The sequence below is a fragment of the Dermacentor albipictus genome, chromosome 10 (assembly GCF_038994185.2).
Source record: "Dermacentor albipictus isolate Rhodes 1998 colony chromosome 10, USDA_Dalb.pri_finalv2, whole genome shotgun sequence".
Taxonomy (NCBI): domain Eukaryota; kingdom Metazoa; phylum Arthropoda; class Arachnida; order Ixodida; family Ixodidae; genus Dermacentor; species Dermacentor albipictus.
Genome location: NC_091830.1, coordinates 74,030,402 through 74,053,617, shown reverse-complemented (window position 1 = coordinate 74,053,617; position 23,216 = coordinate 74,030,402). Strand labels below are relative to the sequence as shown.

Sequence of the window (23,216 nt, the reverse complement as noted above, 5' to 3'; positions counted from 1 at the left end):
TTCTCCGTAAATGAGGGCTCGTGGCAACCACTGGGCCCGTAGGCGCTGATGTTTTTGTGCGTCACGCTTTTAAGTGCGCTCTACAATTGGCTGGCCGCCTTCGCTAACACTAATGGCCAGAATCGGGATGGGCTGAAATTGCTTTTGCGAAAAACTCTAGACTGGTAGGTTTTTCCCTACGCGAGCCCTATTGCCTGCGGAATTCCGCACTGAAACAGCAAACTACGAAACAAATATACTCCTTCAGGTGCGTAATTACTTTCTTAAAGAAGCTTGTCTTCCTTTTTTTCCTGTGTTCAGCCTGACTGCTTGGTCGGATTTTCTTTGTTTATTTCTTTCGTTCCTTTTTAAGAGATTATACAAAAGTGTTAATACTTTCTGCACCCGTACCCAAGTATTAGAAACAGGTAAAACTCGTAATTATTTCTAGTGGCCAAATAGTCATCGTTTCAAATGGGAATTGGATACGGCACACAAACTAGTCGTATTTGTATTCTAAAAAAGTTGTTGTTTTGGATTATCTGCAACGAACTAAACGTTTCGCAATAACCGACGGTTGTCTTGGTGCCGCTCCCGTTCTGCTATGCAACGTAAAGCAACTTATCAGAAGTGAAACGACGACAAAATTATCGAGGGAATGCAGAAACAAAATGCTTAATACACATTTTCCTTTTGACTTCACGGCAGAAGCCTATGTTGCAACACGTCAGTATTTCTTGGAGTCTGCCATCTAGTGTTGTTGACAGTCTATTAATGTTCCTTTCATTTTTACGCTGCGATTAGTGAAATTTTCTTGCACCGAACCATTTTACACGTGTCTACGAGAAGCAAGCGCTCGAAGACCTTTTTGATTTGCGCAAATTCTGATCGTTTTTCCGAAATTGTTTATGAGCGTTTTTTTTGGTGCTTCATTCGCGTAGAAATTAATAAATTTTGGAAAACTTCTCCGACATCGGGCTATAAACAAGTTCAATGTACAATCGTGCTGTTTTATCCGAAATTTCTTATCTTGTTCTTGAAACGAATTCTCTGTCTCTGATATATATTGTTGGCACCATTCAGATGCAGGTGGGGTGCAGTATCACGCACAAAATATTGCTGCTCTAGATACGTACATGCGTCTGCGCTTGGCTATCCGATGCTTATGCTTATTTGACTCGTTTTGAAAAAATGGCAACATCGTCATATACCACGAGATATACCTTAGAAACAAAGTGGCATGTTACAGCACATTCTAAAAAAATTAGAAGGATGAAATGCTACAGCGAACCGTTCCAAGAGAGAGCCGTACAGGAACACGAAAAATTTATCTCATTAAAATTATACTGTGCTCGTTTAGCAGTGTTTGAATAGACTACCCACATTCGGCATATTATTCAATCTAGGGTTGTACTGTTTGAAACCTGACTGCAGTAGTTACATACTAATCTCTTCTGTATACGTAGAGAATAGGTAGTAAATTAAAATTGTGTGACCTTTTTGCCGGGCAAGGGGGGCCGGTCCCGTAGATGTGTAATCGGCGGTCACGTGGTGAGGGGTAGCGTGTCTAGCCGATTTCACGGGCAGGCGCATGAACGCAGTACACTGAAAAGTGCGTTCGCTAAAATTAACCGTTTTTATAATCCACTACGCGAAAGCCTCATCTCACATACACTCCAAAATGTACATCGGATCTACATTTATTATGTCGCTGCTATACTCATGGTCTGGTTCGTATATACACCTTCAGGCAGACAAATCCGCTCTCTTATGTTGATGTTGTTGCGAAATCGTGAGGCCGGAAAAAATTCCCACGATAAGGATGGCACCGTAAAAGTGCACAGAGGAGGAAATGCAGTTAAGAAGGCAGTAATTTGAAAAGCAGAAAAACACTATGCATAATTTTTCGCGTCGTGAGTATACATGTTGTGACGACCACTTTTCAGATCACTGGTAAACTAACATGGCCAACTAGCCGACAACTACACCATAAGAACTATAAAGTTCTTGTCACCAACGCGTCATATCGGCTTCACAACAAATAAGGTGATTTCTAGTGAGTATTGCAGCCAAGCATGTTCTGCAAGGCACAAAATAAGGCTTCGAAAAGGTATATCAATTTAGAAACGTTGCTTACACGAAAAACAAACAACCAATAGGCCAAGGATGTCTAAGGTCTGGCAGTGTGCTGTCCTTCAGATGCGCCTGCGAAATCACGAAGTTCAAAACGCGAAGAGAAATACATACGTACAAGCGTCGGTTCTCGAGAAGAAGGCTTTTAATGTTGTCAATGGCCAGGTCAGCTTATTTCTTTAAGGACACTCTGTTAGGGGCTGCAAAGGTATGAAGCACATGTACGCTTTCGCCCAAGAACAATGGTACATGAGAAAAAATAAAAGTTGACGTTCAAGTATAAACTGTAACAATAAAGTTACAGTGACGTTTCACTTCGTGAAAGCGGGTGGGGCGCAAGCGCATGGTTGCTATAGCGCACACGAAGCTATCGGCCTTCGGTGCATCTAGACGTGTACACTTTCCCCATCGCAGATCGTATTCAAGACAAGGCTCACCCGGCCGGGCCGTACGCAGCAGCCGCCAGAGTGGAGCGCCCCTCTCACCCCCACCGCCCAATGGGATAGGGCACTTTCCCTCCGCTTTCCTCCCTTGCGCAAGCGACCTTGAGCAGCCGTCATCGGCTCACTGTTTCACGATTTCACTCGTACACACAGCGTACAGCGTGCGAGGACGATGTTATCACGAATCACGAGACGAACTTGGTACATCTGTATCGCAGACAAAACCTGTAAGAACTTCCAGAGGAGGTGAACCTATCGCGGGTCCGCCTACCTTCCTCCTCCTCGAACCTTCACCTGATTTCTGCTTCTCCCTTCGCTCAACGTCACCTGGATATTCCTCTATGTCGTGTGTCACAGATCTCGGGGGCGTGCGGGTGTTACGAGAGGTTGGGTTGATAGACGCAGAGCAGCACAGCAAACAGATTATAACTAAGCCAAACTCAAAAGAAAACTCATGCAAACCAAAACACAATGAAGCACTAGCACTTGTGCTACCGACTTCATAGTCATTAAACACGCCCTACTTACCGGTTAGATCAGTCAGCGCTTTGTACGGGAAAGTCCGGTAACCCTAGCCTATGTCAGCGACGCTATGAGGAAGGAGCTTTTTGACCTCACACGTATCCTCCGAGTCTGATACCGGTCAGATCTTCGTCATCCTTGGTGCTCTCACCGATTCCGCACGCGTTGTGTTGGTCCGTCAACTCGGCCGTCCCGCATGCCTGTGTCTCGAACTCTGTCGATGATGCGGGACTCCGGCCTTGCTGGTTAGGCCTAACTCCGGGTTCCACCGCTACTTCTTCTTGGAGTGCCGACGTTACGTCCCGGGGTCTATCGTACGTGCTGGTCTACCCCTGAAGGGGGATCCTTCCTGGAGTGCCCGGCACTGCCCTGACAAGCTGCAGCAGGTCCAAGGAGACTCGCTCGAACGTCGCCGAGGTCGACGGCCACACCCTGGCCCGCCAGCGTCACAGACATGACCGAACCTCCTTGGCTGCCCTCGCCATGGCGATGCTGACGCTCCGACCTTCTTGGCCCAGAGCCACGTCGATAATGCAAGCTCAGTGCCGGTTCTCTCTCGATCACAACTCGGGTCACGCGCCTCGAAGGCTCGTGCCGTTCGGACCGAGAGGTGTACATCGTCTACTTCCTTTCTTTCTGCGCCGCATGCCTCCTACATGTGACACTCTAGGAGGCGATGCCTCGCCACAAGCTCAGCGCGCTCCATCATACGTTCCCCTGCGCGTGGTTCTCTTCAGCTCCGGGCGCTTTCCTCCTCCACTTCCTTTGCGGCTTTGAACGTAAATTCGCCGAACGCACTAGCTGTCCACTCAAACTTCCGCATAAAAAGTAAATACGCGTGTTTCCGCATCCGAGCAAGAACGGACAGTCAGCAATGCGAAAGAAGCATCAGCAATAAAAATAGGGCTAAAAGTGTTAGTGGCAAGCCTGATGAGGAAATCTGCTCGAATATAAGGTAATAAGACAATAGAAATAGAAAAGGCAACTAAAGGCGCTAATGTGGCCTTAAATCTTCAGGAAGATGATAACTGTACTGTCGCAGTATGGCGGCTGGGGGAAGTACTGGACATGATTAATCAAAATCGACTGAAGTATAAGAAGCAAACCTGACACTTCAAATAAAAGTTGCTCTAAAGTTTTATAATAACCTATTCATTTTAAATAAATGCCTTTACCAAATTTCACTTTAAGGTTTCTTGTCACAAGCGAGTAATTATTGCTTGCATGTGATGAGGCGATCACCGCTTAGACCATACCATAACACGAACAAACATTTGGAAGTAGATATCCTCCGGATGTGCTACAATGTACATCGCGAATATACCTAAAAGGGGTTCACGCGATGTAGTGCTTGAGAACACTATAGAAAAGAAATCTGCCAGATCGAATGAAGGGACTGCGAATATTTGGTGAAGTTTGATCAACATTTAATGATGGATATGTTCCACAAGGTAGCGATTACGAGGCTTAGTTTTGACGACTTTGTGTTAGGAAAGTGCAAGGGGGGGTGGGAGAGGTTAGCGAGGTAATGAAGTGGCGTATTGAACTTTACAGACACTCAGTGAGAACAGTAAGCAGTAGCGTAGCTATAGCTGGCAGAAGTGACTCAGTAAAAGACGAGCATGTCTATTAAAGAAAATCTGCAAAAAGCAGCATTTCGCTGTAACTTGTGATTTTGCAGGGTCGCACAATCTTGCCGGTAAAGTGTACATGCAGTAGTCAAACGACGGTGTTCAAGAGCCAGTAAGTCGTACACTCTAAAGGGCAGGTCACCTTTCACAGTTGTCGAAAATTTGAACACTCATTTCCTGGGATAGCGTGCTGAGCTGAATGGTTTTTTTTTGGTATGCAGCGGCATAAAGGTCGTTCTTTTTTTACCCTGGAGGTTTTTTCTTTTAAGATATCACGCTAGAGAAGCACGGGCATGTTCTACTTTTACGCGTACTTCGGTAGCTGGGACGTGTCTGACACGTCCGCATGGGCTTTCTCTTCTCACGCTTTTACAGAACGACAGTTTGGATTTGCTTCGGGAAGTGGCCAAGCTTGGCCTCTCTATTCCCCTTGCGATGTCGTTTGGCATGAGAGGACTGGTCTACGCCCCCAAGTTTCTCAACGAAGCCGCACCGACAATCGAAGAGTTCCAGCTACTTAAACCTTGCAAAGATTTTGAGGCGGCCAAGTACGAAGACCCCAAAAAGGTGAGCCTAGGAAATTTCCTGGCGTTTTGAATGGGTGAAACATGATCCGTAGCTCAATTATAAATTTCAAGATACCCCCTTCTCTGCGGGGTGCTCATTTGTCCAAGGGGTTCGAATCGCCCTGTAGGGATAAATGTTAGGACATCTTTTTTACACAGAAACGAAACGGCAAAGAAAGAGATAGCATTCGTTCATGCAATGCGGCAACTTGTAGTTGAACCTTGTCAAAGAGCGCATTCTTTCTGAGATGCACTTCCAGAAAGTCGACTATAAAACGTTGCTGCCTCCTTTTTTTGCCCTTCCAGGTTGTAAAGCATTACGATTTAAAATAAACTGGTGCGGTCTCCCCAATTGGCATGTGTATGTGATGTTTGGAAGCAGGGTAGAGAGGAGGGGAACTATGACTAGACAACACAAATTGCCGTTCGCGAAACTTGTCTCAAAGGTGCCCCAGGGACTTGCCGGACAGATGGTTTTGGGTAGCCGACTCGTAATCATCTGTCGGCGCTGATTAACGCCTTGGCGCTTCAACAGTATGCGGAAGACGTCGGCTTGCTTTCTTGTAGCCCAGCTCAAAGAGCCGTTTCTAAGTGTGTCTGGTTTGTTAGAGCTACAACTCGCCCCTTTAGCTGATATACAGATCGGCTAAGATCTCATATCCCGTCTGCTGGTGCCTAACTCTCACCTGCCCGGTGTGAGTGTTACGCTCGGATGATTTTGACCCCGCGACAGACGAAGATGGCAGCGTTAGGACAATGACAAAGAAGAAATGAAGACTGATACGCACCACTTTGACTGCTGTTGGTCCTGTGCAATCAGTCATGTAAATATCTGTAAATATACATTCTTGTGCAGCGATATAATTGATGAAGTTCTTCTTCGTGATTTATGTTTGATTCATTCTTCTTCATTTTTGTAGGTCTGTGCTGAGGGTGGCTGGATTGAGTCGCTGCTTGTGCCTGGCCATGCCTACAACATAAACCAAAGAAAAGCATTCACCTACCTAACCGAGCGTAGGATAGCCGTACTGGTGAGTACACAAGCGACCTGTCTTCAGTTACTCTTGCTCTTAACGGTGATGACAAAATCCATAGACGGAGCAACATAGCTCTTATCGAAGCTCCCTTGAAGCTATCTGAAATGCTTTAAACTTTCTAGACAATGTGGTAACCATTTATTGTCGTAAATATTGTGGGTTACCCTTTATAAATATTGGGGCGAAAAAAGACGCGTGTTTCTCGACATATTTGTGGTGTTAGTTGCAGAAGGAATGCCACCATCTTGTACATGATAGTAGTGAAACGACACAGGTTCACAAAAAGACAGAGAACAGGTGATTACGTGTGTTCAAACAAGGGTATGTAGATCGCGTGATGTGTCTGGAATGAACATTGTCTCTGAAGCCAGCCTTTAGACAATGGTTCCTGTCTTCGTGTGGGAAAACTGCATAGCTCCCTCTGCCTCACGCCAACGGGGGAGCAAAATATTCGGGAGCTTTGAGTAGAGCCAGATAATTCGAATCAACATCAATATGTCTATGCAGGCAACAAGTACATCGTTGCCTAAGGGACCGGCGCAAAGGCTCGGAAAGCCAGATGCAACGCAAGTCCGCCAACCCCCCTCTGTCCACTTATGCACATTTCGACAATGGTTAATCGGTTTTCCAGAATTCCGCCTCATGCTGAAACGTTCGTGAAAGCGAAAATTATCATCTACCTGAGTGTAGTACAGAGTTACAAAGAGAACCCATTATAAATTAAATTATGGGGTTTTACGTGTCAAAACTAGTTTCTGATTATGAGGCAAGCCGTAGTGGAGGACTCCGGAAACTTAGACGACCTGGGATTCTTTAACGCTCACCTAAATCTAAGTACACGGGTGTTTTCGCATTTCGCTCCCATCGAAATGCGTCCGCCATGGCCAGGATTTGATAACGCAACCTCGTGCTCAGAAGCCTAACACCATAGGCACTGAGCAACCACGCCTGGTCAAAGAGAACCCACACAAGTTTCACAGAAAGAAAGCTTTGCAGTTGAGGAAGAAATGCGGGCTGGTGCGGGATTTAACCTAGCGATCTACGACTTTCTGGGGCAGATGTTCTGCCATCTGAGCTAATCAGAGGGCTAGCAGCCTACAGCTCGTGAGCAAATTAAGCCACAGTTCGAAGTAGAGACACTGCAATAGTCGAATCTGTTCTGCGGAATTGAAAAAAAAGAGAAGGAAGGTTAATGAAACGGAACTTGTCATCCTGCCGAATGTAGCTTCAAGCTACAGAAAAAACCCGAGCTGGTTTCTCAGAAAGAATGCTTCGTAGTTGAGGAAACAATTCGTATTGGTCTGGGATTCGAACCTGAGACTAACGTTGGTCTGATGGTTCCAGGCCGCCTACTTCTGATCAAGTGGGGGACCTTGCAAGCGCTAGTAACTTTCTTAGTGGCCAACACCCGGCCAGGAGCACGCTTGTGCCTTCCTCCTACTGCTGCGGCAGAATCTCAATTATCTCATCAAAGTTGTGGTGGGACAAGGGGCGCCAGGAGACATTCGCCTGTAGGGCCCCGTTTCGATCCAAGAGCCCATATAAACAATCAAAACCCGAGCTGCATTACATCTGTACCCTTTACAAAAACCGGTGGTTTTCTTGGGGCACAGGCACTCGAACCCAGGACCTCCCGCATACGAGGTGGACACATTACCATTTGAAGTCCCGGGGCGCTGACCAGGGTTACCTATTCCTCATTTTCGAAGCTATTCTTCTGATAAACCCGTATGAAGTTTCTTTGTAGGGTCTGGCTACATTGTGGTGGACGACAATATTCGTTTTCATGAACCATTCTTCACCTTGCGAGATTCCGCGCACCGATTTGCCAACTTCGGTGTCTCTGTGCTTTGAGCTCCTGATCAAGTCACCCACGTACTACGATCCGCTAGCCTTCTGGTTATCTCACATGGTAGGGCCACCGGCCGGGGAAAGGCGTTGGTCCGGGCTTTAATCTCATACCAGAAAAATTTTGTTGGACTGCGGAGCTTTCTTTTGAGAAACTCTTATGGGTTTCCTTTGCAGTTTTGTGCTGTGTTTGGGAGAATGACAATATTCCCTTTAATCTCGGCATTGAATAAACCAAAAGAAAGTTTGCCCGGATGTCGAAAAATAGTACCGCAGATGCACCCTAGTCGGATTTATCAGATAATGCGTAAGCATTCTTTCCAGCCGCTCATCTTGTGCACTTATCTCTGAAAGAAACGAACACGTCTGATGATGCGATGGCGACGTTTGTTAGCGTTTCTGTTGCGTTTTGTTGTTTCGTTCGTTTAAACGACTGGAAAGAATGCTGCCTAGGCTCACTGTGTAGAGGATGACGCAATGTGCTCGAAATATGGCAATGACCAGTTGGAACCACCTAAACTCAAAACTACTCGAAATAATCTTATTGGTCGAAGCTAATGTAAACGCACACCTAATTCTTATTAGACGTGAATCACATAATTACCATTAATTAATCCTGATTTGCCTTTAACAGTTTCTATTGCGAAATTGAAATGATGCCAAGAGAATCTTCGTGATTAGACTTAATAATTTATTCCTAAGTGCTCTTCATTAGGCTGAATAATTTAACTTAAAGTTCCTTCTATTTCCATCACTATTTATAACTGCTCTCAAATAAAAACCATTGTGCTTAAGTAATGTTATCGTAGTTAATCTAAATTAGGGTTCTTTACCCTTGATTATTCCTAAGGAGTCTTATTTAGGAATAATTAGCAGTCACACGTACTCATGAGGCATTCTCCTATATACCCCTAAAGTGCCCCATGTACACATGAGGAGCGCATCGCCTCACCTGTCACAGGCAGACACACGGATGGGCGGACTGCCTTCAGGGGAAAGTAGTCCAACAATGCTTAAGCAATAAAAGAAGTACATGATTATTCGAAGAGGCCCCTCCCTTGCTGGGGTACCGTAGGAACAAGGAAGGTGGTTGTGCTTCCGCAACTTCAAAAAGGAAAGTTTAACTGCAGAACAACTAGCTTACGTTATCGAAACTGTGAGCCGGTTAGATAAAATGTCCCCGAGGTGGTTCGAGAAGTCTTTTCGCAGGGCCAGTACGATGACCGTTTAACCTGAGATTAAATAACTCTCTTATTGCGTCAATCAGTCTCTGTTTTTGCGGCACAGTGGACATTCTAGCATAGAAATGGCTTTAGAGGTGGCGCTTGCACAAATGAAAATGACGCATCTAATGTTTGTCTACACCTTTAATTTGTCTGTCATTGTGAGCATGGTTACCAGTCTTACAGCAGGAGCGAGAGGAGGTCGTTTGGTTGATAGGACGCCGAGGGCTCCCATTTGCATGCATTACTGATACTGAAAATTGCCGACACCAAAAGCATTAAGCACACGGACGCGACGAACGCCGTCCCGTCCACGTGTGTACTTTTGAGCTCATTTAGCGCAAGGACGTAGTTGTTCGTTGTGGTATGCCAAGTGGCCTAGGGACACGTTCTGCCCAATGTCGTTTGTTGTATTAAAGTTCAAACTACGACACGTAGGAAGCCTGGTTAGCTCAGAAAACGATTTTAGAGCGCAGCTCTTTGGCGTCCGTTCCTGGGTTTCGCGTCGTCGTCGGCGTTGTCGTCGGCCTCGTAACCTGCTCCGCCGCCGCTCATGTGCGCTGTCGGCTCTCCGGGCGAGAGAGGATGATGGAAGGGAGGAGGAGAGACTGTGGAGGAGGGCTGGCTACACAAAGGGCTCTTTGGCGTCCGTTCCTGGGTTTCGCGTCGTCGTCGGCGTTGTCGTCGGCGTTGTCGTCGGCCTCGTAACCTGCTCCGCCGCCACTCATACGCGCTGTCGGCTCTCCGGGCGAGAGAGGATGATGGAAGGGAGGAGGAGAGACTGTGGAGGAGGGCTGGCTACACAAAGGGCTCTTTGGCGTCCGTTCCTGGGTTTGGCGTCGTCGTCGGCGTTGTCGTCGGCGTTGTCGTCGGCCTCGTAACCTGCTCCGCCGCCGCTCATACACGCTGTCGGCTCTCCGGACGAGAGAGGATGATGGAAGGGAGGAGGAGAGACTGTGGAGGAGGGCTGGCTACACAAAGGGCGCTTTGGCGTCCGTTCCTGGGTTTCGCGTTGTCGTCGGCCTCGTAACCAGCTCCGCCTCCCTTTCATCCCCCAGCGCTAGCAGCGACCGACTGATACCGCTTTCGTGAGTCCGCTACCGCACTCACCAAAGACGTCGTGCACTTCCTGCAACTCGCATTACCCGCCCATCGATCCAAACCGATGTTAGTAGTGGGGGACTTTAATGTTGAAATAAAGACAAACAGCAATTTCCTAACACTTATGCGGGAGAACATCCCGTTCCTCTCGCTCGTAACGCGTCCCACGGCTGTGACAACCTCGCGAGGCACTTGTATAGATCTCGTCTTTGAGAATCAAGCATTGGTGTACCAAGTCGAACATATATCAGTCTATTTCTCCGACCACAAAGCTTCCTTCATGACTGTCAAGAACTGTTAGTGGAGTCTTTGTTAAAGGAATACGTGTGAAAAATAAAAAAAAATTCTGTGATAGCGCATACATGTGTTGCTCGATTTCTTTGCCTCAATCTATCGAAAAGGTGAAACAGCTTATTTGCTGCGCTCAAATTTTGCATTAGGAAGTAACGTAATCGTCGGTAATTTTATTACACGAGCAATTGGACTACCATACTATCCAATATTACCAAGCACAGAGCCCCTTCGAAAAAAGAAGGGTTTGTTTTATTTTTCGTTCATCACTATGGTTATGCGTATAATCATTTTTAACCGACCCGAGCGTGGAAGAAGAATGTGGCAGAAAGGAATCGAATGGAATATAGAGTTCTTTTCAAACTATTTTCAATTATTGACGATTTTTTACCATTGCTGGAAAATGAGCTTTGCATCACTCTATTCGCATCTTTAGCAAGTTTCTGTCATTTCATTCCTTTTTATTAGGCGTTGTTCATTAGGGTATAGTTAAACCATTAAAAATAAATAGGCAGTTGATTCGTTTAGCGAGTCGGCTGGATGAGTGCGAGCGATTGCGGTTTAACTTAACATGGCCGCCTTAGTGACGTAGCTCGCGGCACTATCTAACTTCTCAGGTTTTATGTTTGCAGTGACAATTTCTGGTAAACTTATATCGCTTTTTTGCTTTGCAGTCAAGCTTGATCGGGCTCATCTGATAATGTCAGATACTAAAAATGTATTCGAGAAGTATATTCGTTTTTCGACTGTAAGAAATATTCGTAAATGCTTTGTCTTTACCCAAGCCCTCTTGATAACGCCCTGTTTAAGGTGACCTGGCTTTCTCTTCTTTATTATTTTTATCTTAATTTATTGATTTATTTCCTGTCTGTGTCTTCCTTCTATTCCACTGCGAAAATTGAGTCCACCGGATTGAAAAGGCCAGCTAAAGCACGAATGTATTTGTCTCAGTTTTCAAACGCTACCAAACGAATCAGCAAGCAGCACTGAGACAGACTGAGAGAGAGAGAGAAACGTTTATTAAACGAAACAGTGTCCCGAGCGAGGCCGGGTATCACCCTAAGGTGGGAGGGCTCCTTAGTCCAGGAACCCTCTGGCTTCGACTGCCCTCTTGGCGCTGGCGACGAGTTGTCGTTGGTTTTCCAGGTCCCCGAGGGTTAGCTTGGCCTCCCAAGTTTCGAATAGGTCGTTTGCTTCTATTACTAGTTTTGCGTGTGCTTCTGGTTGCATTGCGCTGCCTTCCTGCCACGGGCAATCCAGGAGCAAATGTGCCAGAGTGTCGGGTACTTTGCAAAGTGGGCAGAGTAGCCGTGGAGCGTCGGGTAGATGCGATGCATTATCGTTGCGTGCGTGTATGTGTCACTTTGCCGGCGTCTAAGGATTAGGCTTTTTTCTCTGTTGAGATTAGGGTACCGTGGAGGGTACACTCGACGCTCGAGCCTGTAATGTTGCAATATGGCCGAATAGTTGGTGGGTACGGCCTCCGCCTCTTCTGTCATGGGTCCGAGAGCGCGTGTTGAGAGGGGAGCCCGGCTGACGGGCTCGCGGGCTCCGGCGTGGGCCGCTTCGTTCCCCTCTAGTCCCTCCTGTCCGGGTACCCACGTTACACAGGTGTACGGGAGCGGAGTGCTTCGTCTTTTTCGTATCTTGAGTGCATCGGCCGAGATGCGGCCCCTCAAGAAGTTTCTGCAGGCGGCCTGAGAGTCGGTGAATATAACCGCTGCGTCTGTGCATGTGGTGGTGGCCAGAGCGATTGCCGCTTCTTCAGCCGTTTCCGGGTTGCGTGCCTTGATGGTTGCCGATGCTAGCTCAGAGCCTTGGAAGTCTACGAATGTTCATTGTTCTCGATACTTAAACTCAACATAGCCACGTTATTCCCGTCATTCATGCTTTTTGAAGAAAAAAGAAAAATATTTTCGTCTTGTCTTTAGGAGAAAATTGTAGTTATTCTTGTTTCTCCACGCATTATAAGCGAATGCGACTACCGAATGACAACGATTGTGAAGGCGGCCTCAGATTGAAGATTCCCATAAAGGTTTTGGAAAACCCTAAACTATAATTTCTCCTTTGATTTGATTCAGAACACGATGTGATTGGAGTACGTTTTATTGTATCCCGGTGTACCTTGCGACTAATCCGCCCAAAAATAAAGCATCAAAGCTCCGAAATTGAGCGCATTTCTATCAGTAAGGTAAGATAAGTCGAGGCACCGTGCTCTGACTGGACCTACATTTATCGCTTCAAAGATACTGGGACATTCTCAAAGATCTTGGGGATACTGGGACATCGGGCCTCAGTTCCACACTACGGAGGAATCGTCTACATGAGAGCGTTTCCTCGATTCGATTTTACAGAACGCGATCTGGCGTCAAACCGTGTGGAGTTGGCATTTAATTTGTTGCATGAGATCTTCAGTGGGATCTAATTATTTAGGTTTTGATAAAGTCCACAGGTTGCTTTGTGTCCACCGTATTTGTCCATTTAAAAGATCTGACTTTTCGGTTGACAGCCTTTCCTGGGCTGTTGCCTAAGACTATATGACAAAAAAGTACTTCCAGATTGCTCAAGGAAAAGGTCGCAACACCATGTGTGGGGAACTTTCAATCAATGCAGGCACTATAGGGTGCACTAGATCGTGGCCTCTGAGAGCTTTGGCGCAACTGCTTTAAGGACGGCCATTTGCCGCTGGCGATTTGTACTGCAAAAAATTATGCGACCCCCTAAGGTGGCAATGTTTTTGCGCAAATAAATGTTCTTGCATAAATTTGCGTTTACGAAGCTACTTCAAGGCCTATTTCGGCATCTTGTTTGATTCATTCCCCCCCCCCCCCCTTGTATCCCTCTCAAGCGGGTAGCATTTATGGAGACGACGCGACGTATTTAACTGAACATTTGTGGCATTGGCGGTCACTCCCAAGTGCAGCTGAAGACATGGAAAAGCAGAAATCATGCTCAAGCTTTTTCATTGTTGGCACAAGAAATGTACCGTCTTAGACGCGTATTTCTGTGTCTGTAGAAATGACAGCGCAGCCAGTGTGCAACATACGCCATAATATATTTAGTACATCTTACTAACAGCTGCCGAACAAAGAATATCACTCGAGTCAACGTTGATTGCCATTTTGAAGTTGTAGGCATTTTCTTTCCGGTAAATATGTCGGTAAACAATTCATGGGTTGTGAATATATGCGGAGGTCGCAAATAACAGTGAACAATGCATTGTAACGTTCTTTTTTCAGAAAACCAGGGCCCGTTTTCACAAAACGGTCTCAAGCTAAAAGCTGTCATGCTAGCCAATAGCGATCTATAGGACACATTATTAGCGAAGGTGATCAGCAAATGAAAAAAAAAAGCATTTAGGAACGAAAAGCTCTGTGAATTCTGCCACCAGGAGCCGAACTGAAAAACCGTTTCGTTCTTAGGGGCCATGCGCCATCCGCTTAACGCGTTCACTGTTATCAACTTCAGCACCAGAATTGGCTGAAATTCGCTTTTTCGAACAGTTGCATTGCAAAGGTTTCACCAATAGCTTTTTACCAAAATTCAGGAAAAGCTATTGCGGTGGAATTGTCATTAAGAGAAAATTTCAGCCATTCTCACTGGTGGACATATTATTAGCGAATGTGACTAGCGAATGGCAACTATTGTAAATACGGACCCAGTTTCGCTTTTGGAAGCCTGGGCGCGGATCCGCGATGGTGTTACGATATACAGGCTAGCGTCGTTCGTGTGATCGCTGCGGCAACCGCCTGCGAGCGCTGCCACAAGAAAAGTGCGCTGCACCCCGGTGAGGGAGTGTTCTTTTTTTGTGCACAACGTTTTCGCACCCAGTATTGCTGCTACACTTACAGAGCCGAATTCTCTCTATGTCACGACGTGACCATGATGTCGATGATGCTAGGACCGACGTATCGAGACAATTCTTTTATTAAATTGAAATGGCGCGTGCCTTTCCTCCTTTGCTCTTACTTTTTGAAATTTCATTGACGTGGGACAGTCTCTCGTAAGATGTTTAATGCTTCGAAAAATTGTCTTCGTACTGCTTTGAATGTAAGCGTCTTAATTGTTGCAACAAAATGACAAACAGTGCCCCGAGGGTGTCAATGTTTCGGTTATTTTTCACTAAGCATCAAAATTCCATCACTTTAAAAAAACTTAGAAGAAATATGTCTACTTCACCCACTACTTTTTGCGATTATCTTGCACTTCCTGGGTGCAAGTAGCAGCCTATAGCGCACTAGCTCACGTCGACGTCTCCGTTTTTAAAGTCAACAATATTTCTCGCAAAATAAAACTACAGCCATACGTTTAAATTTAGGTCTGCAATTTTCTCCATTGTTGTGGAACCAAGTTTCTTACAATTTGTTTTAGATCTACGCCTGGTTAAACATATTCAAAGCAATCAATGTGTTTGGGTTTCTTATAATTATTTTGGCAGTCACATATGTTATCATCAGCAAAAACATACATGCTATATCATGACTAAGCAGTTCACCTAATTGAGTCGCGCTGGTAAATTTTATTCCCATTGATTCTATATTTAGGCCTGAATAAACATGAACACACAAAAAGCCCAGGAAATCAGTTTGTTTGTTACGAGTATTTTCGTAATCATAATTGCTAACGCTAATAAAGGCAAATAGCACGAGCTTCCTATAAATTCTGAAAGTGCGCGTGTTCATAACCGCTACCATACGCAATTGAGAAAAAAATGCTTTTTTTCTCTTACTCAATGAAGGCATTGGGTGAGGCAAAAGTTCGGCACAATTTCAACCACAATGAGAAGCGCAATACAAAACATCGGTAAGTAAAGAACAAGCAATGACACATTAAGCGAAGTTGGCAAATCCACCTAAACTAAAGGACACAACTAAAGAAGCACATTGCTTTGTCAGGTGTCGGAGAAAAGGAGGGAAGAAATGCAGCGGTGACGTCCGAGTTTTGCCAAATAAGGTGCCTTAGCTGCGTTTCGAACCTTCTTGCTACACACTGAAAGAACATGGCTGATTGTTGGGCTTTCAAGAACCTGCGCTCGCATACATATTTTTGTCGCGCAACAGAGTCAAAATGCACAGCAAGTGCACTGCAGAGGCACATTGGCAATGCATTCATCCTTTCAAAATGATTGGCGAATTTATTGCGCTAAGCCATCTATTCCATAATTGGTGCGTAATCGTTAATTATATGTATTATATGACGAATATATGAAAAAGCGCCATACCCAGTGACACATACTCAGTGACCAAAGACGGCGTCAGAGAAGATTAGTGAAGACTGGCGTATAACCACGTCACATACTTCGTGACACTCAGAGATGAACGAGGGTCGTTGAAGAGCGCAATTACACTGTGGAATATATGCTGTGACCCAAGTTGGCGTCGAAGGGGTTCGCTAAAAAGCACCACGTTCCCAGTGTTGCACGCGCAGCAACCAAAGTTGCTTTTTAACCGGGTTCCTTCAGCACAGCAGCGCGATCCTGTACCAATCATTGGCTCAAGTTGGACTATCCAGTGGACTACGCAGTTACCTAGGTTGGCAGGACAGAAGTTACACGCGAGCATACATACATACATACATACATACATACATACATACATACATACATACATACATACATACAAACATACAAACATACATACATACATACATACATACATACATACATACATACATACATACATACATACATACATACATACATACATACATACATACATACATACATACATACATACATACATCGGGCCACAAAAGTATACGGAACCCGCCGTGGTTGCTCAGTGGCTATGGTGTTGGACTGCTGAGCACGAGGGCGCGGGATCGAATCCCGGCCATGGCGACCGCATTTAGATGGGGGCAAAATGCGAAACCACCCGTGTACTTAGATTTAGGTGCATGTTAAAGAACCCCAGGTGGTCGAAATTTCCGGAGTCCTCCACTACGGCGTGCCTGATAATCAGAAAGTGGTTTTGGCGCGTAAAACCCCATAATTTTATTTTTAAAAGTATACGGACCACAATATATCGGAAAACGTTCCCTTCCCGAACAGGCTGCAGCAGTAGCCGCTATAACTGTGTATTACAATGGTGTTCGCATAATGTAGTCAAGGCCCGAAATTAAAATACCAGGCTGCGTTGGGTGGATGCGGAGATATTCAGCTTTTCTTCAAATTTCATGGTCCGTAATATTTTGTGAGTGGGTGCACATACCTACCCATACCAATCCTTCTAATAAACACCACACCGCAAACTGGGTGAAGTTTAGCAGCAATGGTAATCGTATTAATAAGCCTACAATGCAATACGAATGAAAGGCGCTCCCGAATTGTCAGTCGACTAGTATAATTTTTGTGTTTGGCCAGACTGAGCTCAACTTCTCCACCATATGTGGCGCGCTCTTTCTTTTGCAGGCATGCGATGGCAAGCAGTTCAGCATCGATCTAGACTACGGCCTTGCCGCATACGACGTGGACTACGACGCAGAACTATCATGCGCCCCGTTCGGTTTCTTACCACTGGACGAACGCTTTGGTCGGGTGACTGTTATGCGCAAGTTATCGAATTTCTTGCGGGCGAAGTACACCGACCGGACAAAGCGCTATGCCTGCCAAGAACTGGCACACCCGCCCAAAGTGGTTCCTTAATCTGGAGCGTTGGTCGCCGTGCCGCTTTTATAAAAACATCGGAATACCTTGGTTTGGGATGTGAATTTCTTCGAGAAAGAAAACCGTCGTTTCGTCTTTCAATTGTGCTTTGCGGGTACATCTTTTTTTTCTTTCACGACTTCTTTCTGAGTTCATTTGATTCAAAATAACTTCACTTCGTTAAAAAAGTTCACTTTGTTCAGAAACCGGCATGTGGTTCAGAATGCGCTAGGCAACTTGATTCATTCCCTGATTTAAGAGGAAGCTTTAGCTCGCGATTTAGCTATCTAAATACTTGTAAAACGGTAAAACGCTTTTCTGAGATAACACCTGGACAGATTTTAACAAAAAGTGTGGCATTTGAGAGAGGAAGGTAAATCTAGCGACTGTTGGAGCCGGAATTTCGATTTAGGGCTTGAGTTTTGGTAAAGGAATTTTAAATTATTTGAAAGTTCGAAAAGATAGACGCATGAATTTTATAAATTAATAGCTCTGCATCAAGAATTTTGGTGCACTTCGATCCGTGACATCATGCGACCTTGCCCGACTGCCATAGAAGCCAATAGGGACGCTGTCAAGTAAACCCTGGTGATTTTTAACGTCGCCGATTTTGTCAAACTGGGCTTGGCAAAGGAAATTTCGGTCCACGTAGCATAATGTCATAAATCAGAGTGCACAGGCCTGCTATTAGGAGGCGCTGGTTTAGCTCAGTGGTGACATTCGCCTTTTGAGCGTGGGTTAGAGGGTTCAAAACTCACTTCTGCCAAGGCTTTGCCCTTCAAATTTATTCTGCATTATTAATACATCCATTCCTTTATGGCGATTACCGAGGCGAAGCTAGAACGCAGACGACAACTTGCGGGGTCAAGGAACGCCAGACAACTTAGGGTTCCGAGAGTCAAAGCGAGGGTGATTCCGCGTCTCTACGATGGCCTCCCACTTCGCACAACAACTGGCTTGCCAGAAATCGTACCCTTTTCGCCCGCCCTGCTTCACAGAGGTGTGTGCGTGACGTGGCGTTGCAGCCAAGGGGAACTTAGGTGTCGTATCACTGCTACGCAGGCCGCCTTTTTCGCTCAATGGGCCATTTGAAGCTTTCGCATCACTGTTGTGCAGAACCATCAATACGGATGTCCCAGAAGCCTCATCGTGAATCAAGCATTACCAGAAACTGTACGCCGATTGCACTACAGAAGTTATCTGCGGCATGCCTTTGTCGTATGTAGCCGCTGTTACACTGACAAAAAAAAGAGGTGGTACATCTGTTACAGGGTACGTGAGGGCTTATTCCTAATCTGGGACCGGCAGCAAGCTCGCCCTTCATTGCAAATAATACGATATCCTTCCAGGTTTGAGGGATACAAATATTTTAAGACAGTCCGCATTGCAACAACAAGAAAACTTTGTCGAGCCTAAAAATCGTAAGAAAAAAAAACAAATTCTGTGAGGGCACCTTGAATCAGTTTATTCGATAAAGAAGTTGAATTCGTAGATGGCTGCCCACGTGCATGGGTGAGCATTAGCAAATGATAGGAAGTATAATTCAATGACGTCATGACCAGCGCTGGATTGAGGGGGCGGTCGAAGGGGGCAGCAGCCCAGGGCCTCACCTCGGACAGTAGAAGGGGGCCCATTTATTCTAACCTGCTTAGTATATGGAACCATTGGCAACGGAACTTCGGGCGACTTGTATGAACCGAGAAAACCAGAATGAAGAGACGGGGCCCCCGCCTAATATAACAGCATGCGTTTAGCCTCATCATTTGGGGAGAGCTTGTCGAGCTGCAAAAACAGGAATGCCCCGCCACACAGGCGGCGCCCTCTTTCTTAAAAAGCGAGGTGCATTTGCTTGGAAGAGTTTTCGTGGTTTCCTGTCAGTCCGTCTGTCCAATGCTCTCTAGAGAGGAGGGGCAAGCGGCAACACCTAAAACATGCAATGTGGGATGAGGACCTAAATCTCCATTGCCCTTGGTCACCACCACGCCACCCTCCACCTCTCATATAGTTCCGCCGCTGTCCTTGTCATTGGAAGGATGTGCTGCAGTATGAAACAGTGCCTCCCATTCGACTTTTCTTTACCATGATGGTAATATGGGCGGGGCAGGATGAGCCCGATAGCAGATGATGATGAGTCTGATGGCAGAGTCTAGGCAGGAAAGGAAAGAAGACCTCACACGGTGCTTTTGTGCGAGTACCGTGGGGTTTGGAACGTTCACTTTTCGGGCTAGGGTTTTGGAAAACTTTGGGGGAAGTTGGAGAGCTGGACACATAGGCCTGCCTCCAGGGCGACGCCTAGCGCCAACTCCCCGCTAGGAGTCGCCCTCTCCCCTTCGTTCTTGCACTCGGCGTCGACGGGACGAAAGAGAAATCGAGAACCTCCCAGAACAGACGATTGCTCCTAGCCAATAGGAACACGAAACCGGAACGGGAGATGGAGTGAGTTGTACAAAGAGCCCTATGCGTATGTGAACGCCTGGTGCTAGTAACAGACGCGGCGCGCATCTAAAAAAGGAAGTTGATCGCGGGCTGAGATACAGCCCCGAGCCGCCGGTTAAGCTTGCATAAGGCCGCCCGCTGAGGAGCTCCCGGGGGACGCACCACTCTCCGCCAGCCACGGACCATCCAGGCGGCATGCGCAAGTCATCGGGAAGGCCACCGTTGGACACCTGCGGTCGCATCGTGCTGAAGAAGCGCCTGGTGAGCAATTAGCACCCGTTCATGCGAAAATGTTCGGTCGGAAGCATCAAAGTGGTGCGTCTAAATGAAAGGCGAAGTTAGAAAGAGAAGAGCGTGAAAAGAAGCTACCAAAGATGACAAAGTACCTACTGAATGCAGCTTCCACGGAGCAGTATGATCGCTCTACCCAGAGTCCATGTCAAACTCCCAATAGTACCGACTGTGCTTCTGTGGTGGACTTGCCAACTCCATCACCATGGTTTCCTGGCAAGAAGCAAGGCTTGACTCATCTTGGTTGTCTCGATCCTGTGAAAATGGTGCCAAACTCGGTCAGGCATATTTCTGAGCAACCGACACTAACCAAGCCCTGTCCTGTTCCTGAGTCAGCAACGTCTACGCTTCTCGGCAGACCCCCTGCCCCGGAGCTCCAGGTGTCCTGTCCGCCACGCACGATTTCTACTACTGCTGATCAACAGGTGCCAAACCTCCCCGATGAGCCTCCTCCTACTGACAGGGGCCAGGAAACAACACTCCATGAACCGACCAACTTGTTTCCTATTAGTTTGGCTTCAAATAATCATGTTCCCACCCACAAAGTGTGCCTCGAGAGGACGAATGAGGCGGCTTTTGATTGCGACAACAGAGAAGACAGACACCCCCGCCGCAAGAGGTACGTTGCGAGATTCACCGAAGTACCCTGCTAGGCGACCAGACGTTATTACTGACAGCTTTCTGAGTGTATGCCTTGAGAAATGGCCATTGTATTTTCAAAATCGGGCCAAAATTTTCTGTCTTCCGAAAGGCAATACAAACTCAAAAATGCTATATGTCACCTCATCTTTTCGAGCGAAAGGCTGTAAATGGGAAGGCGTACGAACGACACTGGTTAATGTACTCGGAGTCCAAAGGTTCCGTTTACTGCTTCATGTGCAAACTGTTTTCGATTTCAAGCAACCCCAGTGCTTTCACCACGCACGGCTTTTCTGATTGGAAAAGAGCAGAAGAAAAGGTTTGCGCGCATAAAAATAGCGTCGAGCACCGGAACTACGTGGCAGCATGGCTTGCCCGATCTAACTCGAGCAACACGATTGTCAAGCAGCTGGTTAAGCATCTTGTCACTGAGACCGATTACTGGACAGAGGTGTTGAAGGTCGTACTCATTGTAGTTGAGCTTTAGCTGAGCGAAACCTATCGTTTAGGGGCAGTGAGGAGATTTTTGGTTCACCGAGAAATGGCTACTATATGGGAGTGCTTGAGGCCATGGCGAAGTTTGATCCATTTCTAGAGGAGCACATCAAACGCTACGGGAACAAAGCAAAAGGTAACCCATCGTATCTGTCAAAAACCATTTGTGATCAATTTATCGAGCATATGCCAAAGGCTGTCAAGGCAGACTCGTTGACGAAGTGAAACGTGCAAAATACTTTTCTTTAATTGTTGATTCTTCTCCAGACCTTCCTCATGTTGATCAGCGGTCAGTTGCTTTACGATACTCTTTAAATGAGAAACTGTACGAATGATTTCTTGGATTTGTTTCAGTTGAATCGCATACCAGCTTGTATATTTTCGATACCGTGATGTCCCTCTTGACGACCAATGGCATATCAATTGATGATTGTAGGGGCCAAACTTGTGATAATTCCAGTAATATGTCAGGAAAGTACAAAGGACTGTAAGCTCAAATCAAACACCTGAACGAATTAGCAGCCTACGTCCCATGCGCTGGTCATTCACTGAACTTAGTTGGCGCATGTAGCGTTGACAGTTGCCATGCGGAAGTCAAATTTTTCACTGTAATTCAGAGACTGTATGTGTTCTTTGCTGCCTCACCTAAGCGATGGAGGTATCTTTTGGACAGCATGGACGGAACTGGCCAGCAGCTTGTTTTGAAAAGTATCTCTGGGACCAGGTGGTGAAGACACGCTGAATCATGAAAAGCCATTCTGAAAACTTTCAATGCAGTCTTGTGTTGCCTTGAAGCTATATTGTTACAGTGAAGGGAACGAAGAAGTTGGATTGGACGAGACGAAGAGGAAGTCTGACAGTTGCCTGAACGCCATAAATACCAGTTGTGTGTATACGTTATTTGACAATCATGGGCCTGCTTTCTTCCGGCAACATTTTGGTGGAGGCGCTGAGTACAATCACGGAACTTCGCAGCGGACGTCATCTACCTGCCGCCACAATGGCAAATCAACCGACACAAGCGACAACGCCTCAGCAGCCCGTGCCAACTGTCATCCTCGCTCATCCGCGGGACCCAGGGACATCTTGTGGCATGGACAACGCCGACGTCGAGGACTGGCTTACGATGTACGAACGAGTGTGCGACAACAACAGGTGGGATCCAACAACGATGCTATCAAACGTGATATTTTACTTAAGAGGAACTGCGAGGCAATGGTACGACACACACGAAGCTGACCTAATGATCTGGGATGTCTGCAAAGAAAAAATGCGAGACCAGTTTGGCCGACCTGTCGGTCGTCATCTGGCGGCAAAAAGAGAACTTTCGTGTCGCGCTCAAACGTCCACAGAATCCTATGTCGTCTACATACAGGATGTACTGGCCCTCTGTCGCAAGGCTTATAACAACATGACCGAGGCAGGCAAGATTGGTCACACATTGAAAGGTATTGCAGACGATGCCTTCAATCTCCTGATGTGCCAGGATTGTGCCACTGGGGATGCAGTTATAAAGGAGTGCCGGCGCTTCGAACAAGCGAAGGGCCGCTGCGTCGCTCAAACTTTTCACCGATTGCCCAATACCACCGGGACATCTTCTTGCGAAGACCCGCCACGCTTCGTTCAGCCCAAAGGACCGGAAGAAATCACGCGCATCGTTCTCCGTGAGCTTGAGGCCATGGCTCCGGCTCCAGTTTATACCGACTGTCGGGAAAGTGTGCCCGCTATCTCCTTTGTATAAGCGGTCGTTCGATAGGAAATAGCAAGTTTGGACATTCCATCTCTCTGCTCCGTCCGCCATACAAAACCTACCAGACTTCTCCGGCCGCTCGCTCCCAGACGCAAAGCTTTCCGCCGCCTCGTCGCAACCCAGCTGACTGGCACACAGCTGATGATAAACTTATCTGTTTTAATTGTTCCGGTATTGGACACATCACC

The 23,216-nt window shown here is 46.5% G+C and overlaps 1 protein-coding gene across 6 annotated transcripts in view; it reads left to right on the top strand.

The window, feature by feature from the left end:
• Positions 1–17,519, top strand: part of LOC135898924 (uncharacterized) — a 172,291-nt gene extending 154,772 nt beyond the window's left edge. For 3 of the 6 annotated variants that reach the window (XM_070526733.1, XM_070526732.1, XM_070526730.1), the window contains 3 exons: positions 5,084–5,275; positions 6,195–6,305; positions 17,184–17,519. In XM_070526733.1, the coding sequence (XP_070382834.1) occupies positions 5,084–5,275; positions 6,195–6,305; positions 17,184–17,417 (537 nt within the window). In that variant the 3' untranslated portion in view covers positions 17,418–17,519. Of the gene's footprint in view, positions 1–5,083; positions 5,276–6,194; positions 6,306–6,818; positions 7,028–17,183 lie in introns of those variants that run through there. The other 3 variants (XM_065428187.2, XM_070526729.1, XM_070526731.1) reach the window with 2 other exon arrangements.
• Positions 17,520–23,216: the final 5,697 nt, after the last annotated feature.